The sequence below is a fragment of the Kogia breviceps genome, chromosome 5, assembly GCF_026419965.1.
Source record: "Kogia breviceps isolate mKogBre1 chromosome 5, mKogBre1 haplotype 1, whole genome shotgun sequence".
NCBI classification, from domain to species: Eukaryota; Metazoa; Chordata; class Mammalia; order Artiodactyla; family Physeteridae; genus Kogia; species Kogia breviceps.
Window position 1 is genome coordinate 143740411 of NC_081314.1, and position 12563 is coordinate 143752973.

The window sequence follows — 12563 nt, forward strand, 5'->3', positions numbered from 1 at the left end:
AGCCCCCACTCGCCGCCAACTAGAGAAAGCCCACGCACAGCAACGAAGACCCAACGCAGCCAAAACTTAATTAATTAATTCTTTTAAAAAAAAGAATATACGAGGTTTAAGTATTTATCTGTCAGATGTGCAGTAGGGAGCCATTCACTTAGATCATAGCTCTTCTAATAGGAGGTGGCTCCGATCCCCTGAACAAAGAAATCAACCAACCAGAGAGAGAGAGAAACCAAGTACTTAGGATGCACCTACTTAGAAACAAACCGTCTCAACTTACCCTGAGATTCTTGTAGCCATATCCAGTAAGATGCTTCTCCATTCTAACTGCTCAAATCTCCAAATCCGTGCTGTTCCATCTCTGCTACCACTTAAAAACCTTAAAAGAAAAGAAGATCTTCTACTCACATACGTGCTACCAAGGGCTACGGTGAATATTTCAAGTGAAAAATTTTTAATGTGGCTATCTTGATTGCAGGTAAATCTATAGGTGTTAATTCCAAAAAACAGGGAATTTAGCACATATCTAAACAGAGAAAATCTGGTTTGCTATGATTTGCCTGGCCCTATTAAGTAGAGCACGTTTCAAACTCAATCACTAGCTTCTCGAATAGATTGCGTTTTGAAAAGACAAAGTACAGTAAGTGTTTGGAGGGGGAGTGGGTGGGAGAAGGACAATTAAAGATGTATGGAGGAAACAGTAAGACCGAAAGCACCATTATAAGCATTTCAACTCTAAACTCAAATTAATTCATGCTAGCCATGTGTAACAATAAATCAATCAGTTAATAAAGTTAAGTGTTAAAAAATCAGTTTAGGAAAAGTACCTAAAAAGACACTGGGGACCACAGAGGGTATCATTTAAGTGATAATATTCTGTCGCATTACATCACAGTGATTGGTTAGAAGAGAGTTTAACTGCTCAAATATAACAAATTTATCTTTACACCTAATTTTCCTATAAATCAAACATTTAGCCAGCAGTGAGATAAAGAAAAACTACTTTTGGTCATAGGAGGCTGTAGAAACTACAATTCTAAAAACTTACATTTAATTGTTTCCTCCCAGCCCCAGACACTTTTCCTTCGGTTATTACATTTACTAACAAGTACCTGCAATATGATATATACCTACAAAATGATATATTAGTTATACTAATAGGAAGCATAGTATATTTACCTAAAAACACACTCACAAATACAAACACGGCGGGGGGTGGGGGTGGGGTGGGATGAATTGGGAGATTGGGATTGACATGTACACACTGATGTGTATAAAATGGATGGCTAATAAGAACCTGCTGTATAAAAAAAAATTTAAATTAAAAAATTTAGGGCTTCCCTGGTGGCGCAGTGGTTGAGAGTCCGCCTGCCGATGCAGGGGACGTGGGTTCGTGCCCCGGTCCGGTAACATCCCACGTGCCGTGGAGCGGCTGGGCCCGTGGGCCATGGCTGCTGAGCCTGCGCGTCCGGAGCCTGTGCTCCGCAACGGGAGGGGCCACGACAGTGAGAGGCCCGCGTACCGCGCAAAAAAAAAAAAAAAAAAAAAAAAAATTTAAAAAAACAAACACACACACACTTACTTACCGATCACCACTGTTACAAAATTGGATACTATCAACTTTATCCTAAAGAGGGGAAAAAAAAACAAACACAAAAGTAATCATCTACATAGTCTGTACACAAAGAAAACCCACTCAGTTTTAGAGCCAGAAGCATATTTGGTTTAAAGCTAGAGATACGCACTTACGCTGCTTAACCCTGCCATTCAAACATATATTGTACGTTTAAGTGCAAAGAATCTAACTACGAACCTAATAAGACTAAGATAACAGCTCTCGTCTCAAAGATAGACACATGCGGTAAAAAGAAGCCTACTTCTAAAATTAAAGTGGTATTTGCAATTAATTACATCTGTATAAAAACTGATATGTGTAGAAAGTGATCAAAAAAAAAAGTTTAAGTAGCTGAAAACAAGGCATATTCACTTCGATGATTATGTGCAAAAAATGCAAAGTGATTTTTTTATCAAATAACTTCATAGAACTTCCTATAGGAGAAAAGAGGACCTGACCGCTAACCAGCACTCCAGAATACTGAGAGTTACCTATTTCAGTACACATTGATAAAACAGCATTCTAATTTCATGAGCTTGGTTTAGATAAATAGACCCAATTCAAACCTAATCCACCCAGATTAATTATCATAATCAAGAGTTTGGACTTAAAGCTGAAATAACCACTGCAAAGTATTTGGCACCGTAAGGTGCTGAGTTTGTCAGTATCATGCTTCACCTTTAAATCCAATTCCCCCTAAATTTAAGTTAAAATTAAAATCAGTAACAATTTCCCTTAGCAATATGAGGCTATGTACCAACAGGAATATTAACAATCCACAGAATTTTAAAATGTGAATACTTACAGTGTGACTTTCAAGTTCTGCGATTTTTTCAGGTGCTTCAAAACCCAAAAAATACATTCTGATTACGTGATCAGTACTACCTGTGGCTAAAAACATACCACCTGAAATAAAGATTTTAAGGTTTAAAAAATCCAGTTTGTAACAAATATCTCAACCAAATTTCTCTATTAAATTAAGCAAGGTCTCTATGCCAAAACTAAATTTATCGCAATAAATCCGTTCTCTAATTCATTATATAAAGAACTTTTAAAACTAACGCATGTAACGCTGTGACTTTTAGGAAGAAATACATATGTGGTCTTCATTCCTTCTTCTGGCAGAACTCCTAAAACCTTGGAACTTCCTAAGTGAAGTGATACCGGTGTCTTGATTTTCATCAGACCCATTTCAACCACACCAGAGTTTATGTTAACGAGGTGACTTTTGGAAAGCATCTATGGATGGGAGCTAACTGCTAGGGGAACCAACCATGTGATAAGAGAGTTGGGAGAGAGCTGAATCAACAGTTGACCAATGATTTAACCAACTGTGCCTATGTAATGAAGCCTCCATAAAAAACCCAAAAGGGCAAGGTTCAGAGAGATTCCAGGTTGATGGACAGGTGGAGATCAGAGAAGAACGGCACACCCAGAGAGTGCCCCTTCCCACATACTTTATCCTATCTATTTCTTCCATCTGGCTATTCCTGAATTATATCCTTTTATAATAAACCGAAAATCTAGTGAGTAAAATGTTTGAGTTTTGTCAGCTGCTCTAGCAAATTAATCAAACCCAAGGAGGAAGCTGTGGAATCTCTGCTCTATACAGCCCATCAGTCAGAAGCACAGGTGACAACCTGGTCTGAGGCTGCGGGTAGGTGGGGCATCCTGTAGGACTGAGCCCTTAACCTGTGGGATCTCACACTATTCTCTAGGTAGGTAGTGTCAGAATTGAGTTGAATTATAGGACACCCAACTAGTGTCGGAGAATTGTTTGGTGGTGCTGGGGAGGGGGGAGGCGGGGGCAGGAAGCACACATCCAATGAGGCTTAATTTTTAAAAGTTAATTCAGTCTGGAAATGTTCACTATTTCCCTGTGTTGTATTAGTTGTGACAATGACTTTAAGATGCTGCGGCTCTGAAAATGCATGAAAAGGGGCTCTGCTTCCCAAACAGCTGTACACACCTAAACCTAGCTATGGAATATGAAGTTCACTTGTTCAAATTTTCAGACTTCTATGGGGAAAGATCTTTGACCTCTCCCAAAAAGAAAGGTTTCACACAAGTCCACTGTACAAGGAAAGAAAATGGAGATTAATTTCACAAGACGTGTGGAAAACTAATTTAAACTACCAAAAACATGCAGTTCAGTTAAAAGAACCACATTCTTGGTTTATCATACACACAGGGCACACGGCACAGGAACTGCTCATACGGACACTTCAAGCCTCCTTTTTGCCAGCTCTCTCTCATAATGTGGTCATTCAAAATGCTAAAATAAAACTAAGAAAAAAACACTAAAGTCATCTTACCAACGCTAAAAGAAGAACAAAGCATCTGAACGCCTGGTCTAGGCTTTTCAGTGAACTTCAGGGGACGTGGACTTGAAAAGAAGATGTTTTAAAATACATGAGTTTAGCACATTAACATGGTTTAAACTATTGGTTTTAATCTAGCATATTTAAATGTTATCATCTTATTTCTAGTACCTCACAGTATACCAAATATTTCCACTTATGCTGTTATAGCTGGATGGATCTTAGAAGACTGTCCAATCCCCAAACTTATACAGAACACAGCATAGAGAAAGAGCAAGCCTACTAACCCCCGTTCTGTCATTTAGGTGACTAAAGCTCAGACAGTGTAAGAGAATCCATTATCAAGGCCGCAGAGCAGGATGTAGAACCACCAGGTGAGATAGCATGGTCCAACGGAAAGGGCATGCGAGCCACACGTGTGTAACTTTAAATTTTTAGTAGCCACATCATAAGTATAAAGATAAAACTAGGGTTTTTTAGTAGCCACATTATAAGTAAAAAGATAAAATTAGTTTTATTTCATTTAAACCAATATATCCAAAATATCACATTAATGGTAATAAAATTTTATTGAGAACTTTAGGTTCTTTCATATTAAATCTTATAAATCTTCTAGAGCATACTAGACACTAATAATACATCTCAATTTGAACAGTTTTCATCAAAACTACTTGATCTGGGGGCTTCCCTGGTGGCGCAGCGGTTGAGAATCCGCCTGCCGATGCAGGGGACGCGGGTTCGTGCCCCGGTCCGGGAGGATCCCACGTGCCGCGGAGCAGCTGGGCCCGTGAGCCGTGGCCACTGAGCCTGCGCCCCGCAACGGCCACGTACCACAAAAATAAAATACTTGATCTGTACTCAGATTGCATAAAACTTATAGCTGAAAAACTAAATTCACATACTCAAGTTGTTTGAAATATGCTTAAAAGTTCTGTAATAACTGAATCGTATCAGTTAAATTTAAAATCATTATTCGATTCCTCAATTGCACTAGCCACACCCGAAGTGCTCAACAGAGACGTGTGGCTAGCAGGTAACAAACACACTGGACAGTGCAGGGCTATGATCCGGGTCTGATTCTTAAATTCTCCTGCCTAAATTTCTGTCTAAGTAACTATACATTTCTAACATTTTTCAAAATGTTCACATATATACTATCACTTTTTCTTTTTCAAAAAAATGTGCCCACTAAGACAGCATGGCTATGCTCCTTTCACATATCCAACTATCTAAATCGTACAGTGTCAACAGTAGTCAATATGGCACATATGCTGTATATAACCAAAATTAAATTCAAAAGTAAAAAGGCAACCACAATACACAATTTCTCTTTATAATCGGATTTCATTTCACTAGACTAAACTGTAACGCATTAAAAAAGAAAACTTATTACACTATTAAGGTCACTTACCTGAACTTCAGGGATTCTAAATCCCACTGCCAAAAACAAACTGTCCCATCAGCGCCAGTAGAGACCATGTATCTTTGAGAGCCTTTGGCCATCGGGCTAAACTAAAAAGGAATAACATTTACAATTCAGCTTCCTGAGCTGCTACTGAAGTTAAACAGTTCTTCAAAGTTAACTTCAACTAACACTTTAAGTAAAACACAAGAAATCCAAAATATAGGTGATATTATTGCAGTGAAAACTCATAAGCTGTAAAAAATGAAGTCTATCTCTAATTTGTAAATGTTATGTGATCTCGATAAATGATTATTTTCACAACTAACAACAGTCAGAAAAACTTTTATAAAGAGAAAGGAAAGATCTAGTCCTATCAATGTGAAACCTACCACAAAGCCGATTAATTAAACTATGAGGCACAGGAGGTACACAATGACAGAATAGCCAATGGAAAAATGGGAAGTCCAAACTGGAGCCTAATACCCGAGACTTAAGATAAAGGAGCCACATCTCAATCAGTAGAGGAAACAATGGATCGTAAATGCATAAACGGTCAAGGGACAACTGTGCAACCATCCGGGGGAAAACTGATCCATTCTTCAGACTGTAAAGCAGCACAAATTCCAAGTGATCAACATTTTACATATTTAAATAACAAGACCATAAAAGTGTTATAAGAAAACACAAAAATTATATCGTAACTTCGGAACAGGGCTAACATTTGTGCTACACAAACAAGCTAAAGAGAGCAAAATCAATTTGGTCCAGAGACATCCTGGACCAAAGGCAGCTTTTAAGGCAGCTTAAAAGACAGAAAAATATAAGGAAAACAAGAAAAATGCACTAGGCAAAGGAATAAGATGAACAAAAATACAAAAGTGAGAGGGAATGCGATATGTGATAGTTAACAGACAGATCTATAAGACTGTGTTCATTTTGGACGTGGTACGGAAATGGGTTAAACGGATAGAAAATCTGGACCCAGTAACAGCAAATTAAGAGGTTAACTATAGTTCTCAAGTAAAACACTGAAGGCAATCCAAAGATCTGTCTGACAGCGGTATACAATATTGACTGAAAAGGAACAGATAAGATACAGAACCAAGAATCAATCCAATTGACCCAAGAACCTTAACTGGAGGGCAGTACCCCCTACCTTCATCAAAGAAGCAACACAACTTGCTGACTCATGAGACATTCAAGATAAAGGAGCTTAAGCAAAAGTAAGACCAGTATTGCCATTAAGAGAAAAGGAAGTGTTGGGAGGAGATGGATTGGTTTTGTTTTTCCGTATGATTAACATACTTACTTATCATTACAACAAGCCAGAGAGATATAGTTTATTATCTCTGTTTCATGCTTTTTCCCAAGGTTATATACACTTTGTAAGAGAGATAGGATTTGAACCTATGACTTCTTCAGCGAAGCTTCTTCTAAGCTCCTTCCCTTCGAATATATGAAATGAAGCGTTTTTTAAGTGATTATTTACATCTAAGTAGATATGTTTCAGCATATGGACTAACAATGAGTTTTAGAGAATATTCATTAAAAGTAATAATTGAAATTATATTAACAATTGGATATTCTTGTTAACTAAAATTAAAACAAGGTAAAATTTGTAACCTTGCAAACACAGAGTACTTTAAGAATTTTAATTAGTTAGCACACAGGTGACTTAATATGACAGATACACAAGTCGTTTGTCGCTCTCTGTTTTGTCTCACTGATGTCTTTGTCTAGCCCTGGGTTGACACTATACTGTTTTCTCTATAACATCTTTTAAAGCATTTTTAAATATCTAGTATGGCAAAAAGTTGAGGGGTTTTTGTTTTTTTGAGGGATTGAGGGGTGGCTATTTGTGCTTATCTTTCTCCTTCTGAATGAACTTGATAACATGCCAAGTTCCATTAAAACAAAGCAACTGGGATTTCAAATGTAAATACACTGACTTTATACCATGATTTGGAGAGGTGACATCTTTACAACATTGAATCTGCTGATTCAGGAGCATGGTAGACATTTTCACTTATTTAGACTATTCCCTCCCCACCACCCAAGGTTCTGTCATTATTTTTAAGACCTTTCCCGTCTCCTGGTAAGCTTATTCCTATGTGAAGCTTTTGTTGCTATTGTGAATTACATACTTTTTTCATTATATTTGCAAACTGATTATTGATGGTTTATAAGAAAGTTTTGGTTTTAGGACATGGGTCCTATATCTATCTGTTTTACTAAGCTCTCAGCAGTTCTAATAGGTTTTAATAGAATTCACCAGGTAAATCCTCTTAAGTTTGCGTTTTAAGAGATTTTTTTTTTAGTACCCAACAGGCATTTTTAACTTTTGAAGCCTTCCTTTTACTGTTTCTAAGTAACAACATTTCCTCAAATGCAGTATAGCCATGTTGTATTTAACCACCCTCAAAGCTACTCACTGATGACTGTAACATGCATCTCTAAATAAAAGAAACAGTAAGAACTGCAATTTCTCAAAGTCCCTTTTGGCTTTGTGATTCTGTACTGCAATCTCACATGTCTACTTCCAAAGTCAAAATAGTTTTCCTGAAATCACACATTCTGAATAACTGTCTAGTATGTAATATGTGCCTGAGAGCATAATAACTTCTACTTTTACAACTTATTCAGTGGCAAAATAAGAAGTCTTTAATGTATGTTGATTCTCTACTTTGCTATTAAAGAACGCATTATTTAAAGGTAGTAAGCTGTCCTATTAACTGTTAAAATGCAAATCTTTCCTGTGTGCTCACATGTGCATTCTAGACAGCGCCATGAGCATAGGGGAGTGGAGGAGGGGGTAAAATTCACACAACGTTAAATTCACCACTTTAACCATTTTAAAATGTATAATTAAGTGGCATTTGGTACATTCACAATACTCTGCAGCCATTATCACTATCTGGTGCCACAACTATTGTAAGATTAAACAGAAATCTGCCAAGGCATTTTCCATTGATTCTCTTGGCTTTTTCAAGAAGGTAATCACACGGTTTGAAAAATGAGAATTTGGGGGAATTCCCTGGCAGTCCAGGGGTTAGGACTCCATGCTTCCACTGCAGGGAGCAGGGGTTAGATCACTGGTAAGGAAATTAAGATCCCACATGCCACACGGCATGGCCAAAAAAAAGAAAATAAGAATTTTTTCCTCTTTCTTTCCAATATTTATACACTTTTGTTTTTTCTTGCTTAGTAGTACTTGCTAATGTTGAACAGTTGCAGTGATAGTATAGTGTTTTGTTCATTTTCCCCAAATGTCACTTCGCAATATTTCAAATCTGCATAAAAGTTGCAAGAATAGTACAATGAACACTCACATACCAGTCACCAAGATTCACCAGTTGTTAATATTTTGCCACACTTGCCCCTGGCTACTGAATGGACTTGAACCATCTGAATCTATGTTGCAGACATCATGACACTTCAACCCTAAAATCCTCAGCATGTATCTCCTAAGAACAATGATATTCTCCTATATAATACATGTATAAGACTCAAGACATTTAATATACAATTAATATTGAAATTTCCCCCAATTTCTCAGATGTCCATTATAGGTTTTCTTTTTTTTTTTCCTCTCTTAAAGACAGGATCGGGCTTCCCCGGTGGCGCAGTGGTTGAGAATCCGCCTGCCGATGCAGGAGACACGGGTTCGTGCCCTGGTCCGGGAAGATCCCACATGCCGTGGAGCAACTAAGCCCGTGAGCCATGGCCGCTAGGCCTGCGCGTCCGGAGCCTGTGCTCCGCAATGGGAGAGGCCACAACAGTGAGAGGCCCGCATACCGCAAAAAAAAAAAAAAAAAAGACAGGATCCAAATCACATATGTATATTTGTCACATTTTTTACTTTCCTTATAAAATAGTTCTCCCACCTTTTGTCTTTTTGAAACTAAGCTTTTGAAGGATACAGACTGCTTTCATAAACTGTTAATTTGGATTTGTCTGACTGCTTCCTCATGTGATTCAGGTTAAACGTTTCTGACAGAAATACTAACAGGTAGAGAAAGAATTTTAACTACAGATTCAATGCATTTTACATTTACAGGTCTATTGAGATTTTATTTCTTTCTGTGCCAGTCTTAGTGTTTTTCTGATATTTACCTATTTCATTTTTTCAAATTTTCCATATAAAACTTTTAAAATATACTTTTTAGTGTCTGAAGGCTCTACAGTGACTCCCTTTCTCAAATATGATAATAGTTAATTATGATATTTCTATTTTGATCCTAGATTAAGCTCAGTCTTACACCATTTTTAGTATTTCATTCAAATAACTTCTGGCTTTGTTGATACTCTTTACTGTTACGCTTATTTTTCCCATCCTTAATTGTTTCCTGTTCTTTTTCTAACTTTCTGAGAAATACATCTAATCACTGAATTTCAGCCTTTTCTTTAATATATGCATTGAGGGTTATAAACTTCCCTTTCAGCACCACTTCAGCTGGGTATTAATTATCTACTGTTGTATAACAAAGTATCCCAAAACTTAGCTACTGGAAACAACAATAAATATTATTTCACAGTCTCTAAGGGTCAAGAATTCAGGAACAGCTTGGCAGGGTGGTTCTGGCTCAGGGTCTCCTGAGGGTGAAGTCAAGATGTCAGCCCAGGCTTAACTGAGGATGGAGGACATGCTTCCAGAAAGGCTGACTCACACGGCTAAGGTAGGAGACTCCAATTATTCACCAGGAAGACCTTTCCATAGAGCTGTCTGAGTGTCCTGTCGACATGACACAGCGGGCATACCTCAAGACAAGTGAGTCAAGAGAATAAGACTGACGTTTCCATTCAAGTCAAGAGAATAAGACAGTGACTCCCACTGTCTTATAACCTTTCACTATCAAGCAATGGAAGTCACCCTTCACCTTTCCAGTACCCTATAGGTTACACAGGTCAACCCTATTCAACAAGGAGACTACCAGTGGGTAAGAGTATGAGGAAGCAAGAATCACTGGGCACCATCTTGGTGGCTGGCTACCAAACTCTATATCCCACAAGTTATAATTATCATATTTTCATTATTAATCAGCTCAAAATATTCTCAAATTTTTATTGTGATTTCATCTTTCATGCATGGGTTACATAAAAGTGTATTGCTTAATTTATAAAAGTGAGGATTATTCTATTAATTCTGGCTGCTAGCAATTTCCAGCTTAATAGCACTTTTGGAGAACATGTACTTAAGATTATTTTCAGTATTTTCAAAGTTACTGAGAACTTAGTTTAAGGGTTGGAATGTGGACAATATTTATATAATAATCCACTTATGACTGAAAAGAAATGATGCGAATATAATACGCAGTGTTCTAATGTGTCATACAGATCATGCTTATTACTTACATTGTTCAAATCTATATTCTTAATGACACAGATTGTTCTTCCAACTACTGAGAGAGACAGGGATGTGCTTATCACCCGTTAATATTATGGACGTCTATTTTTCCCCACACGTTCTATTTCTGCGTAATGTAATTTGAAGCTGTGTTACTGAACACATACAAATTCAGAACTCTTCTTCCTGCCTAATGAAACATTTAATCATTATAAATTGTCCCTCTTTATCTCTAAAATTGGTATTTGCCTTAATGCCTTTTTATCTAATATTAGGATGCTACACCAGCCTTCTTATGGTTAATTTTTGGAAAATTGTTTCCATTCTTTACTTTTTTTTACTTCCAGACTCCCTATACCCTTATATTGAAGGTGAGGTTTGTTTTTCAATTATGCCTGAAATCTCTCTCTTATCTGGACCATTTCACGCATTTACAAGTAATCTATGATTACACTGCCATTTAATGATATCCTAGTATCATCTCAGTACTTTTCTCACACTTCTTTTTCTTTCCTTTCTTGCCTTTTTATTGTTCCATATTTCCCCCTCTATTAAGCTTAGTAGTTATATATTCTCTTGCTAGTCTTTTAATTATTTTAGAGATTACAAAATGCAAAGTTCTAACAAATACCAAAGTTACCTCCTCCCTATATACAAGCTATTATTACTGTTAGTTTAATTCCATACATAATTTAAAACCCTAAGACATTACATTTGTTGCATGAAGTCAACGTTTATTTCCATTTGCCCACACACATTTTTTTTTTAATTCTTCACTCTTTCTTACTCCAAGCCTGGGATCACACTCCTCCTCTGCCTAATGGATACCACTTCGAATTCCCCTTAGTGCGCTTCCATCACTAAGAAACTCTCAGTTTGTCTGAAAATGTGTTGACTATAGTTTAATGGTATTTTCAGTAGGTTCAGAATTCATGACTGGCAGTCATTTCCTATCAACACTTTAAGAAGAGCACTCCTTTGTCTATCAACTTCCACGGCTCCTACTGAGAAGCTAGCCGCCAGTTTTATTCCTTCTTTTTTCCCCTCTGGTTACTTAAGATTTCTCTCTGTCTTCGGTTTTAAAGCTTCTACTGTAATGTTTAGTAGTCGTAGTTGTCTGTATATTTATTCTGCCCAGGATCCTTAGTGCTTCTTCAATCTGTGGCTTTATTTCTTTATCGTATTTTGCAAAATTCTCAGCTATTATCACTACAAACATAGCTTTTGCTTCATTCTCTCCTCTTCTTCAGGAATTCCAATTACACATATGGTATACACGTGCGTATACACATGTGGAATCTTTTCAGCATTTCCTGTCTCTTCCTTAATCTCTTTCAGTACATTCCAAACTCTTCCCTCTGTGCTTCCATCTATTTCTTTTCTTCTGACCTCATTTCCAGCTCATTAATTCTCTCTTTGATTTCTTCAGTTGCATCTAATCTGCTGTTAAAACCATCCATTGAATTATTAAATTCAGTTATATGTTTCAATTCTAGAATTTCCTTTTTACTAACTTCTAGTTCTGATGAAATTTGCATAATTATTATGAATTTATTATGCATACATACTTCCAAGATATATCCTCCCCAACCCTACAAGTCTGTCAAAATTTCTGCTAAGCTTCTCAGCCACCTCCTGTGAAACTGGCATATGCCTTCAAACTCAAGTTCCTCTCCCTGGGCCTTCCTTATCTCCTGTATCTTGGTCCCATAATTTCTCATTATATTAGTACTTCAGATACTTTTTTCACCTTCCTCCAGCTTTTCTAGTTGCCAGCTCTGCATTATGTCTTTTACTCCTGAAGAATGTTCACTTGATCCTCTTAGAGAGACAAAACGTTCTACCTCTAACCCAGTTAAGTCTAATACTAACATTTTTGAGAAT

At 37.1% G+C, this 12563-nt stretch overlaps 1 protein-coding gene across 3 annotated transcripts in view; it reads right to left on the reverse strand.

Moving 5' to 3' along the window:
- Positions 1 to 12563, reverse strand: part of BRWD1 (bromodomain and WD repeat domain containing 1) — a 122781-nt gene that overhangs the window by 75263 nt on the left and 34955 nt on the right. For all 3 annotated transcript variants that reach the window (XM_067035122.1, XM_059065272.2, XM_067035123.1), the window contains 5 exons: positions 5342 to 5442; positions 3925 to 3995; positions 2415 to 2515; positions 1581 to 1621; positions 275 to 373 (listed from right to left, as the gene is read on the reverse strand). In XM_067035122.1, coding sequence (XP_066891223.1) covers positions 275 to 373; positions 1581 to 1621; positions 2415 to 2515; positions 3925 to 3995; positions 5342 to 5442 — 413 coding nt within the window. The remainder of the gene's footprint in view (positions 1 to 274; positions 374 to 1580; positions 1622 to 2414; positions 2516 to 3924; positions 3996 to 5341; positions 5443 to 12563) is intronic.